This window comes from Heliconius melpomene, chromosome 12 (assembly GCF_056956725.1).
Source record: "Heliconius melpomene rosina isolate 202511_hmr_F chromosome 12, ASM5695672v1, whole genome shotgun sequence".
NCBI lineage: Eukaryota > Metazoa > Arthropoda > Insecta > Lepidoptera > Nymphalidae > Heliconius > Heliconius melpomene.
Genome location: NC_140400.1, coordinates 1,181,065 through 1,202,330, shown reverse-complemented (window position 1 = coordinate 1,202,330; position 21,266 = coordinate 1,181,065). Strand labels below are relative to the sequence as shown.

The 21,266-nt window shown below is 32.0% G+C and overlaps 2 protein-coding genes across 4 annotated transcripts in view; one reads left to right on the top strand and one right to left on the bottom strand.

The window, feature by feature from the left end:
* Positions 1-1,147: 1,147 nt before the first annotated feature.
* Positions 1,148-4,668, bottom strand: LOC146533334 (uncharacterized). 2 transcript variants are annotated; one of them, XR_014878549.1, is made up of 2 exons: positions 2,060-4,668; positions 1,148-1,914 (listed from the first exon to the last, which is right to left on the bottom strand). XR_014878549.1 is itself a non-coding variant. In XM_085194430.1 (2 exons), exons 1-2 carry the CDS (start codon positions 2,075-2,077, stop codon positions 1,168-1,170), a joined length of 504 nt encoding a protein of 167 aa, XP_085050556.1. In that variant the 5' UTR covers positions 2,078-2,352; the 3' UTR covers positions 1,148-1,167. The 2 variants fall into 2 exon arrangements, 1 of the variants encoding a protein (XP_085050556.1); XM_085194430.1 differs by having other exon boundaries at positions 1,148-1,653; positions 2,060-2,352.
* A 2,986-nt stretch (positions 4,669-7,654) lies between these two features.
* LOC146533333 (serine protease inhibitor dipetalogastin-like) overlaps positions 7,655-21,266 on the top strand; it is a 62,187-nt gene continuing 48,575 nt past the window's right edge. Inside the window, exon 1 of one of the 2 annotated variants that reach the window (XM_085195051.1) lies at positions 7,655-7,804. The gene's annotated coding sequence lies outside the window, so the exon portion shown is untranslated. Of the gene's footprint in view, positions 7,805-20,988; positions 21,007-21,266 lie in introns of those variants that run through there. The other variant, XM_085195053.1, reaches the window with a different exon arrangement.

Genomic DNA, 21,266 nt, shown 5'->3' with positions numbered 1-21,266 from the left:
ACATTATAGAAACCTTTTGCAATGTGAGAAATATGGTTTGCGAGTACAAAAAGTTCATAGAGTATTAAAATTCAAGCAAAAACCTTGGTTAAAAAAATATATTGAATTAAACACTCAATTACGAACTTTAGCAACATCCGACTTTGAAAAAGATTTTTATAAGCTGATGAATAATTCTGTATTTGGAAAGACAATGGAAAATATCGAAAAAAGAGTAAACGTGAAATTATTAACACATTGGGAAAATCATGGAAAAATCAAAGGTGTTGAGAGTCTCATTGCTCGCCCTGAATTCCACAGTCTTTCCATTTTTTCTGAAAATTTGGTCGCAGTCCAACTTCGCAAAACTAAATTGTTTTATAATAAGCCCATATATTTAGGTTTTAGCATATTAGAGATATCCAAGACTTTAATGTATGACTTTCACTATCAGTACATGAAAAATAAATTTACCAACATAAAATTGTTATATACTGATACTGATAGTCTGATATACCAAATATTTTGCGGTGATTTTTACAAAGAAATTAAGGAAGATTTAAATTCATATTTCGATACTTCTGATTATCCTTCAAATAATCAATTTCACTTTCCTCAAGTAAATAAAAAGAAATTAGGATTTTTTAAAGACGAGAACAACGGAAAAATTCTTACTGAATTTGTTGGATTGCGATCAAAAATGTATGCAATGAGTGTTGAAGATCGTACTATCACCAAAGCTAAAGGGGTTAATAAAAGTGTAACTAAGAAATTAAATGTTAGTGACTATAAATCATGTTTATTTAATAAAAAAATACAACTTGCTGAAATGTATAGATTTAGAAGCATCAAACATGTTATATTTACACAAAAAAATAATAAAATTTGTTTGTCATACAACGACACCAAGCGACATATTTTGCATAACTCTATAGATACATTAGCTTGGGGTCATTATAAGTTAAAATAGTATTAAGATGTCATTTTTATTGTATTAGTTAAGAAAATATATTATAAAATGTTATGTATTTTTTTTATATGTACATATTTAGTTTTACCTTAAAAAAAATATGTATGAAACATTATTTATTATGTAATAAATGCTAATGTAAAAAATATTATTTGGTTTTATTAAAATGCCTTTCAAATGAAAATAAAACAAAGTAAAATTTTAGTAAAATAATTTATTTAGTCTTTTTGTTTAAAGTGATATTTTTTTAGGTTTGGTGCACTAGAAATTTCTTTGGCGATACTATGTACCAACTTTCGTGTAAGTTGGTGGTGGTTATTTTTGTTATTCTTCTTGTTATAATATTTGACTCTCACATCTGCATGTTTCCAGTGCTCCTCCGGTGGTACATCAACCAGTTTTTTCAGTTCAAATATCTCAATTTTTATGAGATGTGTTGCATTGGATCCATCATCTTCGTTGGTAGTAATATATGAGGTACCATCGTCCGTCGCTCGCCCCACCGATGAAGAACGTAGTTTTGTCTTTTTTATCTTCGAAGGAGGTTCTTGAAAGAACTCGTTTAGAGAGTCACTGCTCTTTGATCTCTCTCGTTTCTTGATAGGGTATGGTGAGGTACGTTCATCGTCAGATGTTGAGAAGTAATACTGTTTATATGTGTTTTCTTCATATTCTGTCTTATTCCCACCCACGCAGCACGTAAGCTACAACAATGAATACAATAAATTGCATTGTTTATGCTGAGTTTGATTATTTAATACAAATAGACAAGCACAGAAACATAAGTGCAGATTTTAGTTCTTAATTAACAGTAGGTCTTCTTATAAAACAACATTCTCCATTTTATATGTTCTATGCATTTGACAGCTTTTGTGTGGTATAGACGTAAATGTCGCCGGGAAGTAATACTGTTTATGCGGGTTTTCCTTATATTCTGCCTTATTCCTACCCAAGCAGCATGTAAACTACAACAATGAATACAAAGGAAAATAAGTATAAAATAAAATAAATTTCTACGCTATCTAAAAAACGTTAGAGAATGGTAAAAAACATAAGTTGTAAAAAATCACAGTAAAATACAAAATAACATGAATAAAAAGTAATACTCACATCCATAATGGTTTCCATGTGGTTAGCACTTACTAGACAACACTCGCACAATAGTTCTTAACAAGAAGACACTGAACAACTTAGTGATGAATCCAAAAAAGATACACAGTCGTTTTATACTAACTTGCACAATGTAGCGGAACAAACCTATTAAAATACCGGAAGTGATAACGATAATATTCAAACTGTATGCTTATCACTTATGACTAATAAAGAAACAATGGCGTTAGTAATAGCAAATCTGTTACAAGTTTGAGCATGTCTAAAATCCCACAATAACAACTAAAAAATAAATCGAAAATATATATATTAAATGAGAAGTTTTTAATAAACAAAAGATTTTTATTCTTAGGTTAGGTTAGGTTGAACATTTCTTTACATTTTTATACTCTCATTTCGATTTCTTATTGTTAGATTTCATAAAAATATATATATTAAATGAGAAGTTTTAATAAACAAAATATTGTTACATCGGCGCACCATTATTTGAAACATTATATAGTAAAAAATACAATGGAAGTATTCAGACTAAATAAATTCACAAAGATTGTAATAAGAAAATCATTTGTAGAAAGCGATTTAGGTTAGGTTAGGTTGAACATTTCTTTACATTTTTATACTCTCATTTCGATTTCTTATTGTTAGATTTCATAAAAATATATATATTAAATGAGAAGTTTTAATAAACAAAATATTGTTACATCGGCGCACCATTATTTGAAACATTATATAGTAAAAAATACAATGGAAGTATTCAGACTAAATAAATTCACAAAGATTGTAATAAGAAAATCATTTGTAGAAAGCGATTTAGGTTAGGTTAGGTTGAACATTTCTTTACATTTTTATACTCTCATTTCGATTTCTTATTGTTAGATTTCATAAAAATATATATATTAAATGAGAAGTTTTAATAAACAAAATATTGTTACATCGGCGCACCATTATTTGAAACATTATATAGTAAAAAATACAATGGAAGTATTCAGACTAAATAAATTCACAAAGATTGTAATAAGAAAATCATTTGTAGAAAGCGATTTAGGTTAGGTTAGGTTGAACATTTCTTTACATTTTTATACTCTCATTTCGATTTCTTATTGTTAGATTTCATAAAAATATATATATTAAATGAGAAGTTTTAATAAACAAAATATTGTTACATCGGCGCACCATTATTTGAAACATTATATAGTAAAAAATACAATGGAAGTATTCAGACTAAATAAATTCACAAAGATTGTAATAAGAAAATCATTTGTAGAAAGCGATTTAGGTTAGGTTAGGTTGAACATTTCTTTACATTTTTATACTCTCATTTCGATTTCTTATTGTTAGATTTCATAAAAATATATATATTAAATGAGAAGTTTTAATAAACAAAATATTGTTACATCGGCGCACCATTATTTGAAACATTATATAGTAAAAAATACAATGGAAGTATTCAGACTAAATAAATTCACAAAGATTGTAATAAGAAAATCATTTGTAGAAAGCGATTTAGGTTAGGTTAGGTTGAACATTTCTTTACATTTTTATACTCTCATTTCGATTTCTTATTGTTAGATTTCATAAAAATATATATATTAAATGAGAAGTTTTAATAAACAAAATATTGTTACATCGGCGCACCATTATTTGAAACATTATATAGTAAAAAATACAATGGAAGTATTCAGACTAAATAAATTCACAAAGATTGTAATAAGAAAATCATTTGTAGAAAGCGATTTAGGTTAGGTTAGGTTGAACATTTCTTTACATTTTTATACTCTCATTTCGATTTCTTATTGTTAGATTTCATAAAAATATATATATTAAATGAGAAGTTTTAATAAACAAAATATTGTTACATCGGCGCACCATTATTTGAAACATTATATAGTAAAAAATACAATGGAAGTATTCAGACTAAATAAATTCACAAAGATTGTAATAAGAAAATCATTTGTAGAAAGCGATTTAGGTTAGGTTAGGTTGAACATTTCTTTACATTTTTATACTCTCATTTCGATTTCTTATTGTTAGATTTCATAAAAATATATATATTAAATGAGAAGTTTTAATAAACAAAATATTGTTACATCGGCGCACCATTATTTGAAACATTATATAGTAAAAAATACAATTTTTATTAAATTAAAATGATAGAAATTACATATTAAATGAGAAGTTTTTAATAAACAAATTGTTAGGCAACATAGCGACAAAGAGACGGGCACTGTGGTGTCGTTGGGTGATAAGTAATGCAAGAAAGAGACAGCAACACTGCACTGTGACGTAGGTTCGTTGTTAGCAATTCGGGGAAGCGAGCGATAAGGCCGGGCCCGAGCTTGATGAGGGTGACTGATAAGAGACGCGTCTAGTGGCATTTAATTAATCGAAAAGCTATCTTTGGAACGGTTAGAGCTACGGCTCTGGGACCCGGCGCAATCGATTCAAATGGGGGGCTAAACCTTTTTTTTTTTTTTTTTTTTTTTTTTTTTTTTTTTTTTTTTTTTAGTTTCGACGCATCGCCAAGTCGACGCGCGGGGTCTGGCACACTCCCGTGGTTCTAGCGCATTCGTTGGTTCTGGCGCGTGCGCCAGAACCAACGATTCCCAACTACTGGCAAAGCACTTAAGATAATGTGAAAATTCATTAAACCCTAATGCAACCCGCATTTTCGTAGTTTCAATAAGGATTTTGCAATTGTTTTATACAGCAAGGATTTTTTGGCAGGTACCGTAATTTTAAATCTGTGCAACTAATCTTTTCAAGTACTTATTAAAATATATTTAAATGACTATTTTTAGATAGTTAAATGACTATTTTTAAACGGAAGAAATTATAAACAAAAACAAGCGGAGAACGGAGTGTCTTAACTTGTCTGTGTGGGAAAAAGCGTGGAAGTGAAAAAAGGTATTCATATACTTTTCAGAACTGTGCAATTTAAGTGTAGAATAACCATTTAAAATTGTTAAAAATAGCTATTTATATTTTCAGTAGGTAGATAAGCAGATGTACACCGGCATCCACCTATTGGTCAAGTAATATTATACAAGGTATAGGTATTATGACAACGTAAGAATGTAGGATGCCTCCAAGATTTGACAGAGAATGAGGAATGGAAGTGTCGTAATGTGAACGGAGTGTATTATTAACACTAAGTTCCCGTCGATCGTCCCGTAAGTTGCCGTCTACCTACACTACCTAGCCTACCTAGGCAGACTGAACATAGTGCTTAAACACTTTTTTCACAGTTTTTGCCTTATTAACGAGACATTGTCTGTTGAGTGGCGGAATTAAACACCGCGGTTTGTCTTCAAACTTGATTGATGAATCGTTATCGTCATACACGATACTTATCAAGCTTTCAAAGATAGATAGATATCAAGTGCACTAATGATTTATTTTCCAGTTCATCTAGTGCTCATTGAAGGGAAAGTCAAGTTTACAGAGGAAATGGAAGCCGTCACACCGCATTAAATAAACATCATGATTTATTTCTGTATTAGAGTTTTATAAGAAATAGTTATTAATAATTAAAAGCGAAGCTTTAGTTCCAGAGTATTAGAAAATTAAAAACATAATTTGAGGCTCTCGTTGCTCGGTCAATGATGTGACTGTAAACGCGACTGTCGTGGGTTCAATTCTCTCTACCTACCTTTCTAGGTGCGGGATATAGCGTGAAGCTATATAACACACATAGCAGGCAGGCATATAAAATATAAGTAGACAAGTTAGATGAAAATAATATTTAAATTAAAATAATATTTTTAATAATTTTATCTGGTATCACAAGGTAGGCTGAGGGAACCTAATGACGCCACGAGATGATCTCATACCATACTACCATGAAAGTATTGTTAAATATTTCACTTTCTACTGTATTAAGTTTAAATAAAGCGTATCGCTAACTTCACTTGGAACACATAGGCCTGCGCCATGGAGGCTCAAAGGACGGCTTGCTAAAATTTATTTATTTAATTATGATATGTATCAAAATCAAGAGACAGCGTTTAACACTGACCCTTTATTTTGATACGTATCATGATTACGCTACTCGGCATTTATTTATTTTATTAATTATTTTGGCAATAGGTTTAATTTTAATGGTTTAGCTACGACACCGTTAAGTAAGTGTTATTGAGCGTAACATAACGCCGAGCCTTATGTCAACAACCACAGCTTCACGCTATATCCCGCGTTTAGTAAGGTAAGCAGAACAGGGAACTATTACACATTATTAAGTTCATTCTCCCACTTTCCGCCGAATTTTCGAGACATAGAATAGCGAAACTCCACGCAGCGCTTTGTCTTGTTACCAGTGACATGTATAATTGTGTAATGAATATTAGTTACCCATAATATAGATTGAATTTGAATCGAAATAGAGATCATCGAATCATTTAGTTTTCAGTCAAATATCATCACTGCGCCTATAGAGTCGTTTAGTAATACGATATTATAAGAAAATCTGTTTCACGTTTGACTGCCCCTGTTGTAAATAGAGAGTGAAGAGCGTTGGGCGATCATTAAGTGAGTTAGAATAATGAAAGTTCGTTTTCATTATGACTCGGGTAGTTATCTTTTATGCTATACACAATTATGTGTATATTTATATAGCTTCACGCTTCCCGTATAGCAGGGTTGGTAGAGGGAATCTAGTGCTAAGACATTCCGTTCTCTATTCTCCACTCAACTATTGTAATATTACATATTAAATGGTAGGACTCAACGCTCCATTTGTTTTGTTAGTAAAGGGAGAAAATGTTTAAGGAATGGAATGTCTTAATAGTAAGTTCTCTCTGCCTACCTCGCTCTATGCGGGATAAACATGCTTTCTTTTGTAATTGCTCTCATAAAACAACGTGATTGAAGATTTAATGCGGGTTATTGAATTAACCTTTTGGTTTACATTGTTTTGTTAAAGAGAGAGTTCCATTCAACCTAAATACTTAAGTAATTTGATGTCCTTACAATTATAATCGATAAAAATTCTTTTATTTTTTATGTAAAATTTTTAATGTCGAAACGGTTATTTGCAATAACACTAAATGTAGTAAATTGTAATTATAAAAGTTGTTTTTCAAATCATGATCAAGTTACGACATCTGTATAAAATCCTGTTTAAATTTCGAAAAAGAAATGAGCGGGTAATGCTGAGGAGACTCCTCTCTGTTCGCCCGCTCCTTACCACCAGACTTTGTTGGTGTAAATACAAGTATCTCGTAGTCTATTTACCGTGGAAACCGTTCTTAGTGCGTTCCTGCCGTGGTACAACAGTGGCGTTTGCAAACGAAATGGCTGTAAGTTCGATTCCCACTCGGTAGAATGAGATATTTAATATTTGAATTTCTTCGCTCTGGTAACAAGGCAAAGCGCGGCGTTGAGTTCCGCCACTTAACACGCTAAGCTTCGGAAAGTTCCTAGGTTCCATCTGACTAGCCTGGAAAAAAAATTAAGTGCTGTTACAATCGAATTCTTCACACATTGTATGTATGTACCATACAAATACACAGCTAAAATCGAATATATCGCGAAAACGCATAGAAAACTAACAGTTGTAGGTCTCATTAACCCAGAAAGCACTAGTGAAAGACGGTGGAAACTGCTATAGTATAATAGTTAGTATCGAGAACTGCTCGGGTCCAGTCGAAACCGCGCCGCCGTAGTGAACGCCCGCCCGCTTCACGGTAGCCCACTCTGTCCACTCTGTTACTTTATGAAGTGAAGTGCTTTTGTTTTTCGGATAGTTGAGTAAGTCCATTTTTTTTCTTTTGATGATTTTTTTGGAGGGGAAGTCGTTTTTTTTAAGTTTTGGAAATGAGCTTTTTTAAAGCTCTTTTGCTAAGTGTGAAAGTTTTAATGTTTTTCAATGTTCATATGATAGATGTATCTAAGATAAGATATTTATAAAATCTAGATATGAATTAAGATTTTTATTTATTTTTAGATTTTACTTATTTATTTAGGTTCACTAGTGGTAATAGTATGATACAGTCAGACAGAAAAGCAAAAAAAAAAAATAAATAAACTTAAATACTAAATGCATAATTTTTTATTTTAGGCTTTATTATGAATATATATTTTTTATCACAATGCTTTAATATAATAACTTAATTGTATGGTTTTCATTATTTTTTACTTTGTTTATAAGATCATTAAAAAAAACAACACTAGGTTATAATAAAAATAACGCCGGCTTAGAGTGTAAGCTTGATAGATCCACGCAATCCTTCCAGAATTCGGCGGAAAGTGGGAAACGGAGTGTCTAAACACTAGGCTCTAAAGTTAGCTCTGTGAACAGAAGGAACACGTTGCTAACACTGTAGTGTTAAGCTAAAAAAAAGTATTAAAAAAATAACGTTCGTTTTATCTTATTTTACATGTTTTATCTTTAAAAATAAGTAGAATTGTAGACACTGCGGCAACCGACCGTGCATGCTGACCGATCTTAAGAATTGATTACCGCGGTAATAAAAAAACTAGCTAATTTACATCCTAGGCCGTCTGCGTGAGTTTTTTTCTGTTGTGGTCAAAGACATTACGGGGTACGTGAGCATTTTGTACGGTATTAAAAATGCATCGAAACTTGTAAATGAGATATGATATTGGAGATTTTACGTGTTTGGAGGTAAGGAGTGATGTTTTTTGCTTCACGCTGTATCCCGCGTAAACGTTTGACAGAGGCAACTAGTGTTAAAACACTCCGTTTCCCTTTTTTTTTTATTTACGAAATATTGCGTGCTTAGTTGCGGAACTTAACGCACATTGTCTTTGGCAGAAATGAAGCACAAAAAATCCCCTATGCGATGATCGAAGTCGCAATCATAACGTTAACAGTGAGATATTGTTCCGTTGTGCCATGATGGCCTCGTCATAACTATTGAAAATAAGCAATAATAAGCCGCAATCCTCCGCAGCATGGTAGGCAGAAGGAACCTAGTGCTAAGACACTCCATATACCACTATTCGCCGAATTCTTTTCTCTCGAGTCATTGCGTGTTGGATGGCGGAGCTCAACGCCACGGTGTGCTTCGGCACGAGAGCCGAAAAATGAAAATATAAATTAAAATAAATAGGATCAAACCTACAACCAGTCGTGATTACAGGCACACTTTGCACCCCTGTGCCAGTACTGGCCTCAAAATTGAATATTTTAATTACAATTTTCTAAATAATCTATTTGTAGAGAACTGTATGTTGTCTAAGATATCGGTATACATATAGGTAATGTTTGTTATTAAGGTTACGCGTCGAAAGCGTTTCTAATATTCTAAATCGTCGTCGTCGTCGTTCTATCAGACTTAATCTTTTATTTATAATAACATTCTTGTATTTTACAAATTAAAAAAAAAACAGCGTCACTCTTCTTTTCGTAAAGCAGTAATATAGGGACCAGTGGTAAGACACTACGTTCCCCTTTTTCCGCCCAATTTTACCGCCCGCTATGACGGCCTCCATATTATTAATTTTATAATTCTTAGGTAAATACACTTTTTAAGCAGCATTTTTAAATATGCTAAATGAATATGTTGTCTACAAGCTGCGCTTTGTTTTATCAAAGCATATAAATAAATAAATAGCCTCATCCCCTTAAATGGGAATCGAACCCACGGCTGTCAAACCTCTATCGGCAAATTTGATAAAATAACCTTAACTTAATTTAGTATATATGTATCCCTAGCGGGATAACCAGAGAAATAAAATATAAATTTCCTTTAAAGGTTTATTTAGGTCATACAAAATCGTTGTTTTGTTTCATTCACGTTCGAAAAGATAATGAAAAATTCAATAACAAATAATCATTTACTTTTGTAAACAGCGTATCTGCAAAATGTTAAAAATGTAATCCATAAAAAGAAGAAGAGGATAATGAAGTTTGTTTGTAACTTTTGATTTGGTTCTGTGAATTGATTTAAAGCTTTTATATTTTTTATATGTTTTAATTTTTGCCTTATCCGACTTATAATACAATAAGAAAATATCTGCTTAGGTTCACGCCGTATCCTGCACAGCAGGGTAGGCAGAGAGAACCTGGGAACCTAACATTAAGATAATCCAATCCTATTAATATAATTCCATGGGGAACGTGGGGAACTTTCCGCAAACAAAATAATATAACATAAAGATATGTTAGATACAGATATTTATTAAGCAGAGATAATTAAGTGTTAAGATACTCCTTTCCCCGTTATCCGTCGGGAGTTGTAACACTTAAGAGGTGGATAAGCATATGGAAGTATAAGCGATGAAATGAAAATAATTAAGACCTTGAAGTGGTTAATAAACCATGTGGTTTTTTTTGCTTCATGTTTTTCTCGCTTAGTAGAAGGAAGCTTGTTGTTAAGACACTACTTCACTTTCCGCCGAATTCTGGGATGAGATGGGAAATGTCTTTATAGGAACGGAGTGTCTATACAATCTTCCCAGGTTCCCTTTGCCTAATGGGGCATTACAGCGTGAAGGTAAGAAAAAAGTAAAAAAAATAACTCAACGAAAACCAAGCTGTCGACAAAAGCTTATTACAAATATTCTCTAATATATTGACCTCATTCGGTTTGCCCTTAATGACTGTATTAGAAAAAATACGTATGTGCTTACCGACATGAGTTACGACGCTATATTAACTAACGAACGCCTCTTATAATTGTTAATAAGAATCTCTTATGAAAAATGAAAGCTTTGAGAGTGATAAAGAAGTGTTTAGTTTTTATATTATTTATATTATATTTTATTTTATAAGATGTCTAAAAATAAATAAATTATTTTTTGTCATCAAGTTATAAGTAAAGGACAACCAAACCACATCGAAGGTCAGGTGCGTTGCTCTTTAAAACTGGTAAGCTGACAGTTCCGAGCTAAAAGAGTAAAAGAAAACAAAGGAAAAGATGTAAATTTTGCTTAAGAACTTGAATGAAATAAACATAATAAGATACATACAGACTATTGTTTGATATTACACTATAACGTGATAGTTGTGGGTTTGACTCTGATTTGGATCAATGAATTAGTTTCATAGACTCAGCGCAGCAATTCTATCAAACAATTTTGGGAGTTGAAGTGGAAAGTGGAGAACAAATTACCAAAGGTAGTGCCACTCACCACGCAATGTCTCTAAAATTGGGTAAAATGTGGAGAATAGTCGAGGTACCGAGGTGACGGTTTTCAGTTCGATTCCCACTCGAGGAAATGAAATATTTCATATATTAATTTTCTTCGTGCCGGTGACGAGGCAAGCGTATTGAGTGGCGTTAAGCTCCGCCATTCAACACGCAATGCCTCAAGATTTCGCGGATTACTGGTCAAACTTAAAAATGTGTTAAAAATCGATAGAATTCTGCCAATATGAGCGAAAATCGAATCCGCAACCATAAAAGAATCTATAAAAGAAAGCTTAAGCTTATAGGTGCTTATATTACTGCAAATACTATATGATGTTGATAATTGCTTTGGTCTAAAACTGTCAGATAGTTAACAAGTGGTACAAAAAGTCAATTTAAGCATGATACTATGAGTATATAATGTACATTAGTTAAATGAAAAAGTAGGGTAAAGTTGTTAGCATCAAATTTATTTTTAGTGAATAATATATATTTTTATTAAGTATCGTGGAAACTTTTAAGAATAGTTTTCCTCCAGTTGATAGTTGATTGATCCCTCAACTATTGTCGTCCAGTCGATGTGTTTTTACGTATATAATAAGGATATTGTGATACACTAGCTTTTATGAAGGAGGCCTGTCTGTCGGTGCAACTGTAAAAGGGACAAATGTGGGTTCGATTCTCAGTTAAGGAAATAAAAATATATATATTTTTATTTTTTGTTAGTTTCTCTGGTTCCGGAAACGGAAATGTTTTAATAAGATAGGCGTAGTACACTATGTTCGCCCTACCTACCCTGCTAATTGTGGGTCAGTGTGATGTTAAAAAAACCAAAGTATATATCTATACCTAAAGATAAGCTAAAAAAGTGACTTCAAATGAAGTCATTATAACATAAGAAATATACTCACTTTCTTACTCACTCTACCAGTTAGAATATTTTTAAATCGTTTAAAAAAAAGTCTAGGCATGTTTGAAGCCGGTTTTATAACCATTTAGAACGAGTTATGTAAATAAACATGACGTGTGTGTTCAGTAGGAATTAGCAAAACGACAAAATTATTATTGGCACGCTATTTTAAATATATTTTCATTCATCTTTACGCACCTTCGGCGCTGTTGGTGCAATAGTGAAGAGTTTTTTGTGACGGCAGTAGCGAGTTCAATTTAAAAAAAAATATACATATATAGCATATTTTTTGGGCAAAATGAGATATCAGAATAGCATTTTTCTTTAAAGAAAAAAAAATGCCTGAATGCTTTGATAGATATTTTAACGTATGTAACTTTTTTCTATGTATTTAGCAGATTACGCAGAGGGAACCTGGGAACCTAGTGTTAAAGCACTGCCTAAACTTAAAGACAATTGAAATGTTCAAATCCCGCTACGTTAAAATTTTTATAAGTTTTTAGAAAAGTATTTTTCTTTTTTAATTGTAGAATTAAAATATATTCTGTAATTCTCTATTCTATAATTTCTTTTTATCAGATTCATATATTCCAAAATATATTTTTCTAGCGATATCCTACAAAAGATATTTCACATCGATGCACCTCATCAAAATGCTAATGCTTACGACTTAAAGCTTTACTAACTAACGGTGTTTTTTACATGCGATTACGTTAACTAACATCGTTGCATAGAACCTAATATTGAACGGTATATTTCATATATTCTTCTATATTTCATAGTCACTTAGTAACATTCAAAAGCCATTTTTATCGTATTTTTTAACTTCAAGCATTTCACACGTGAGGTCGTCGTGGCTTATTTGCATCACTCTGTATCACGTGTATAGCAGGGTAGGCAGAGGGAACCCAGTTGAGATAAATTCTTCATTCGTCGCCGTATTGAATGGTGGAACACAACGCCGTGCTTCCTCTTGGAAATGAAAATAATTAATTTCCTCGAAAGGAATTCCAACCCACAAATGTAGCTTTTACAGTCAGATGCTCTGATCCATTGCGTCATGACAGCCTCAATGACAAAATTAAAAATATATAAATTTATAAAACATTCTTACTACTTAATCTTTTACTCCTCAAACATATCAAACAGCATCTTCGGTAGGGAACCCAAAAAAAAGGTAATTAACACCCACGAAGTATTACGGCGACATACCAAAATTGGAATAATAAGACCATTCTGTGGTCATTGGCCGCTGCATACATCTTGTTTAAATCAAGTTTACGCAATTTGTGTATAAAGGAATAATATAAAATATTATTTCCTGAATATTTGATAGTTAATATAATATTTATTTATACTGTAAAGAAAATCCTAAGCCCTAATCTATGAAACTTTTGTGACGAATTGAAAAAAAATGTGTTGGATTTAACATCAGGTGACCCGTAACACTCGTTTGTCTCGTAGAAAACCGTTCGAGCTACCATCCGCACTTAAAATGCTTGAATGTATCGTACATACGAGTATATATGGCCAGGTGTGGAGGAAACGAACGATTAAATATTTTAATTTCCTCCCTCTGATAACGAGGCAAAACGCATCGTTAAGTTCGGCCACTCAACATGCAATACCTCTAGGATTCGGTTGATAGTGGCAAACGGAAGTGTTTTAATGGGGAACGGATTGTTGTACACTAGGTTCCCAGGCTTCGTCTGCCTACTCTTCTATATGCACAATTTTCATTTATTCCCATTTGTCCTTGGGGGTTAAGCCGAATGTAAAAGGGAAAATCAAAATTTTTTATTCCCATCCATTTTATTTAAAAAAACAACTCATTTCACGAGATACTACTCGGAATATAAAAACTAATATCACAAGATACTCAGTATTTCTAAATCTCCTGCCGTTAAAACTTTATCACTGCAGTCTAGACTTGAACACATTTACGCTTGTATCACTGCCTACTTATACCAGTTTTTTTATAAAAATACAAGCTCGTATACCTCATACATTATGAGGTAATGATCTATCCTTATTATGATCTATAAAAAAGGAGATCTTTCCTTACCATATATGGTATTCAGATGAACTTACTAATCGACTTGTGTGTAGAAATCTGTAGATGGATGTGTCTAAAAAAATCTGACTGTTCTTTGATTGTTTTTCTTCTGCTATTTCATAATATCGTTTTAAATTATATTAATTTCACCAGTATTCATTAATTTTCTAAAAAAAGGTGGTTTAGTTTATACTAAACCACCTTTTTTTAATTTTCTAAAAAAAGGTGGTTTAGTTTATACTAAACCACCTTTTTTTAGAAAATTAATTATTAAGATATTTCAGATATTTAAGAAAACGAAGAAATATGGTTATCCATATTTCTTCGTTATCTTCCAAAATTCCTTATGATGGAATTGAATGTCATAATATCTATATGTCATATAATGTTGATATGTATATAAATTAGCTTATATAAGTAATCAGCATCTCCACCAAAAATATAGAAAAAGATAAAATTCTCTCTAAGCAAAAGTCAAAAAAATATAATAGAATAGTATTAATATTCACAGTTACTATATTTAAAGTCATTATTACTTAATTAAGTTAGCTTTAAGTATTTTTTAAATGGTCTTACAAAAAGGAGGAGGAGGGGGCGGGGGGGTACACCAGTGTAGTCGTGATCATCATTAATCAGCTTCGGTTGCGAATACTGATTCAATTTAAATTTTACTTTCGACGCCCGCCGTGTAACGGTAACCGCTTTTTTGGTCGAGCCTTTTTTTCCTAACAAGTGTTCTCTAATTTTATTTATATTTATTTATATTGTATACAACTTTAGATTGTTTTTTTTTGTAGTTTAACGCTGTAGGGTAGGTCTAATGTTAAGACACTCTATTTACCAAGCACCATTTCGTTTTCGAGACACTGCGTTTTGAGCGGCGTAACTCTACGTCGCGTGCCTTTGTTACTAGCGCGAGTAAATGAAAATAATTCATTCTCTAGAGATGAAATTGAATATACAATCATTGTATTTACCATAAGACGTTGGACTGCTGCGTTAGATATAAGTGACGTAACTCTCAGTTTTTTTCAATAATTTTCTTTTTAGCCGTTCGTTGTTGATGGTAGAGTTTCAGATTTTATTCTTAGATAAAATTTGGAATGTAAATTATTTATATAATGTGAAAATGTGTATTCTAAAAGATAAAATTATTGTAACTATGTATTAGTACTTAGGCCGGTCGCGGTGCAGGGGCAAAAGCGTGCGACTGTAAATGCAACAGGTTAGGGGGTCCGATACCAATTCGGGCGAGTGAAGTTTTTAATAATTTCATTTCCGTATGTAAAATAAATAATGTTGTATTCAATAAATCTTAATTTGAGTTACATCACTCTTATAGTAAGAAGTAATTTTATTAAATTTCTTTGTAACTCAAATTAAAACAAAAAATGCAATCAATTAAAATTAAATGTTTCATATAATATATACAAGTATGAAATATATTTAACGAGCATATAAATAAATGAAACGAACTGGATCCAACACATCACTTCCGGTTGTAATGGTAGAAACGAAGCTCTTATTAAATAAAACAAGATATTTTTTTTTAGTTTCACGCTTTATCCCGCACATGGCAGGGTAGGCAGAGCGAACTTAGTGTTAAGATTATATATTCCTTTCATTTTAAAACAGTTCCGTTCTCAACTTTCCACCGAATTCTTAAGGCATTGCGTGTTGAGTGCCAAAGCGAAGAAATTAAAATATTACATATTTCATTTCCTCGAGTGTGAATCGAAGCCACAACCGGTCGCGTACACGCTTTTACCACTGCACCACGACTGACCTCAAAAAATCTAAAAGTATTAAAAGAACAAGTTCCAAAGGAAATAATTATATCATCACACATAAACAAGCAAATTAATTAATGTCAAGAAAAAATATATTTAAAACTTAAAACTCCGTGAGAATTCTAATTTGATTTAATACAAAATTTAAATAACAGTTTATCTAATTTAGTATTTATAAGAAAATAAAGATGAAATGTACCGTAAAATTGAATAACAAGACCGCTATTTTAATTTGCGATAATGGGTTTTGTTTTAAGATATTGTTTGATAATATTTTTTTTAAATAAGTGATTAAGGCTGTGAGTTCGATTTCGACATTTAGACACTGCTGTTTTACACTCTCCAAAGATATCTGGAGGCAACCACGAATTATTTATCTAAACAGAGCAAAAGCGGAGAGCGGAGAAACGTTACCCTCAACTTTCCTACCAGTCCCGCATATCACAGCATACAGTACTTAAATAAAAGCACAATAACCTATTGATTACTGATTCACACCAATTGCTCGAATAAGTATATAAATTAATTCTTAACAAGAAGCAATCGGTGCGTTGACCTCCTTATACCTTTATTAAGGTCATTCTATCTGTTAGTGGTGAGTAGGTTAAACTTAACTAAAGAGATGTAATGGAATCTAAATTTTGGATTTCACTTCTTCTTTATTTATTGTATTGGCTAAAAGTATTATTCTTTCGGTTAGCACTTTCTTCTTTTTCGTTTAATCGTGTTTATTTGATGGTTGGTTAGTGAATGTGTTAAAGAAATGTATGTTAGAAGTACCCAGCTTCACGCTATGTTCCAGGTGTGTCACGCTTCGTGCAGTGTCTTATCACTAAGTTCCCGGGTTCCTTCTGCGTACCCTGGTATATGCGGGCTAGAGTGTGAAGTTAAAAAAATATTATTTTAAAAAACTAACTCCTTTGACTAGTTTCGTTTCTACCTTTAAAACTGGAAGTGATATGATGGAACCAGTTCGCTTCATTTATTTATATGCTCGTTAAATCTACATCATATATCATGTATATTTTATATGAAACATTTAATTTTAATCGATTACAGTTTTTTGCTTTACTTTGAATTACACCGAAATTTATTAAAATGTCTTTTTACTCTAGCACATGAGTTATGTAATTCTAATTAAGAATTTATAAAATAAGCTATAAAAGCTATAAAAGTAATTATATGTAGATATTTTTAATTATAAATATATACACATTCAGCTAAATTCTTGAGACATTGAGTTATGTGTGACGGTGCTCTACGTCGTACTTTGTTTAGTTGCTAGAGCTAGGAGATGAAAATATTAAATATCTCCAATGGGGAATCGAACCCACAACTGTCGCACTTACATCCACACGCTTATACCCTTTATATTTTTATTGATGTCACACAATAACTATTACGCAATAAAAATATTTCATTCCACAAAAACTGTATTCACAACAAAAGGGGTCAACAGCCAAAACAATCTATCAGTAATATGCATTGCGTTCCGATCCAGTGCACCTCACTGTCCACTAACTGCAGATAAAATAAAAAAAAACGTTGTCATCAATAAATAATTTATGTATAAAATAACAGAGTAAAGAAATAAAATTTATGTATAAAATAACAGAGTTTTTTTTACAAAAAATGGTAAATAATTGTTTATTTATTACTAGACTCGTGGTGTTTTTATATTTAGTTTTTTATTGGAAATTGTTAATAGTTTAAACATAGATATGTAAAATGTAAATGCAACGTGTATAGGTTCGATTCATACTCGGGCCAATGAACTATTTTCATTTACTCGCACTTGTGACAACGCGCGGTGTTGATCTCCGTCTTTCAGCACGTAATGTCTCAAAAATTATGCGAAGTATATAATGGTATGTCTTAACATTAGGTTTCTTCTGCTTACCCATATTGTTATCTAGTAAAAGCCATCGTGGCGCAATGGATCGGCATATAATGTAAGCGTGATGATTGTGGATTCGACCGATTGGCAATAAACGAAACGCGGTGTTAAGTTTCATTCAATAGAGTGTCTCAACACTAGGGGCTAATCCCCGATCTGCTGTAGTATAACTAAAAAGAAATATATCAGAAACATGTGGCTAATTTATTGGAAAAGATTCAATGGTCAGTAAATAATAATAACGATATAAAATAATGCTCTAAGGACGTACATGGTACATGCAGTATTTAATTGAAATTCATAGTATTGAGTACTTATACATATACATACATTTATTATGCACTGTATACAACTTCGAAGAGTGTTATTTTTGCATTTATTATTACTAGAGCCATAATATTTAAAATGGCATTAGTAAAGAAAATATGTGAAGTAATATAGATATAATAAGATCGTGGTGTTTTAACACTAGGTTCCCAGGTTCCTTCTGTCTACCCTGCCATATAGCAGAATGCAGCGTGAAGCTAAAAAAGTATGGATATTCTATTAGTTTACTCCAAGTTGGTGAAGCTGCGAACAAGACGTTACTGAAATTATATGAAAAGTGTATAAATAAGGGAAAAGAAGCAGTTGTTTATGAGATTAGGGCGTTCCTTCAGACAAACTCTTCAACTTTTTGATGTTGGTATAGATTAGTTATGTACATAGATATGTAGTACGTAGATTTTGTATAGCAGTTCAATGAATTATGAATTACATATTAGCAAGTTCGATGTGCGCTCATGAATATTTAGCGTTTTAAGATTTATTGTTGTTACATTTAGTTTGGAATAAACTAACTATTATAGAGAGGGTCGTGAGTTTGATTATTCTGTTAAAGTCTTAGATAGTTGTCTCTTATAGGTTAGTTACGACGAGCATAGATACCTGCGTTTGTATCTAGACGGTAGTTGTGTATTCGAATCCAAAGGGCAATAATTATTGTTATTATTTCCATTTCCTCGATCTGGTAATGAGGCTTGACGCGGCGTTGAGTTCAAAGCAATTCAACACGCAATGCCTCTAGAATTCAGCGGAAAGTAGGGAACGGAAGTGTCTTAATGGGAACAGAGTGTTTTAATACTAGATTCCCAGGTTGCATTTACAGCTTGAAGCTAAAAATAATTATTCCGTTTGTGTATCATCGGTGGGTCGCCTTTTTTTCCATTTTAAAGTAGTGTTTACCTTGTCTAGCTAGAAAAAGTAAGGTATTAAATTTCTGCCACCCAAATCTTTATAAAACAATTCTGATTAAAACTTTTTTAACAATAATTTGTCTATTCTTATTTAACTTAATTTTTAACAAAAGCCATATTTTTTATCATTGAGTTGCATTCAATACCTAAACTTATTTACAGATTTTAAGTATTACGCATCGTACGTAAAATGAGAATTTAAAGTAACAACTTGTAAGACGGAAACTTTCATCCAACCGGTATTAGTATCCAAAGTAACTGTTTCATTTTAATGTTTTTAAAATTAAACTTTGGTCCATCACTTCCGTATTATCAGGTTTGGAAATTTAAAATTACTTAATGATTTCTGTTATAATATCTGGGGCAATGTCTTTTAATGAATACTGTTTTGGGTATTTATATTTAAATGTACACACATCTGCCTTATCATAATTTTGTGAAAATCAAATTGTGGAATTAAATGCTATTAAAGTTCACTCAGGATGCTAATATTTGTTAATTACATCTTAAATGAGGCTGTCTTGCTGCAGGGGCACAAACATGCGACTGTAAACGCAGCGGTGTGGGTTTCGACTCCCACTCGAAACATTGATATTATATTATGATTAATATTTTTATTTTCTTACTCTCGTAATAAGGCATAAGGCCAAGGCTAAAAAGGCAGAAGGTCTCAATCGATCTTACCAAGGTTTTTTTAACAGTCTTGAGTTCTTTTTTTATATATGAATAAGGGAAGTTTAAATGAATGTCAGGTTTTGTATTAATGTATGTAATACAAACATATAAACCATTGAGACCCTTCATATTAATGATAGATTTAAGAAAAATTGTAACAATAAAAAATATTCGATATTTTTTATATGGTAACTTTTTTTAAATATGATTTTTAGTTACTATTTGCACGTGAATACAATTATATTTTTTTAATAAAATACGGAATCCACACTCGATTGGCAACGGCCGCGTTTATTCCACCTGGGGTCAGTGATCCCATAGTAATTGAATTCATGCAGAAACTTATCCATCCGCTAAATCAGTACCGTATAATGTGCCTGCCTACCAGCGAAACCGTTTATTACGTCTCCAAATAATACTATTGGTACCAGAAGTGCACCTTGCGGCACACTCTCTCGTTCACCCACTATTACGAGATGTGAATCTTAAATACCACCTCGAATTGATTTCTTAGCGCACCTAGTATACTAAGAAGTGATTTTCACAAATTTGATAGTTATCTCGACACCGTAGAGGATAAATTTGTATAGCTGTTTCAGTCAGATGCTAAGTTTCTGTCGAATCACGTGTTCTTTTATTTTATGTATCTGTAATGTGGGTCCGGCTATTGAAATGCCACCCATTGACTAAATTAAACGGTCTTAGAGTTTCATTTTATTTCTTGTACTTCATTTTGTATAATTCAAATAATTAATGTTATTTTATTTTGTGAAGTTATTGATGTTTATTTTTTTTTGTGTACTTCTTATTTTGTGTATATCATTGTTGTTATACATTTGGTGCCATCCTGACCCAGTTTACGTACATGTACTTAGCACCATGGTGTAGATTCGAATTGCTTTATTTATTTATAAACTTATATAAATATTTTCTCGATCTTTCAGAAGAAGGGAAACGTTAAAGATATATTTTATAGCTTTTTAAACATTCGTCGCATACCACATATAGAGAAAACCTCCATTTCAAACTCTTTGTGCAATTTAGGAGACTTTCATAGTGTATGGCGGAACTTAACGCCGCGCTTTGACTTGTTACCAGAGCGAGGATAATTCATTCTCCTAGAGGGAACCGAACTCAAAATCGTCCCGTTTTTAGTTAAACGCTGTGCCACAAAGAATTCCATTCCACACAGTATTCCATTTTTGTCATATTTTTTATATTTTCATTTTATTACAGGTAAGTACGAGACTAATCTGCATTTTTGGATCGAAAACTACAGATGTCAATCAAAAGTCAGTAGAAACTACACACGCTTGCTTTGCTTCTTAATATTAACATTCGATGAATAAATCATACGACAGACAGACAGACATGTCTGTTTAACAACATTTAGAGAAAGGATCGTTCGTATACAAAGGATCCATTTAAAAATTTCATCCACGTACCGAGAGCATGTACCTACTAGTATAAAACGATTTAGAATTCAGCATTGTATTGCGATTTTGACTTAATAAAGCCCTATATTGAGTTCCTCTCGTATTATATTTTAGCA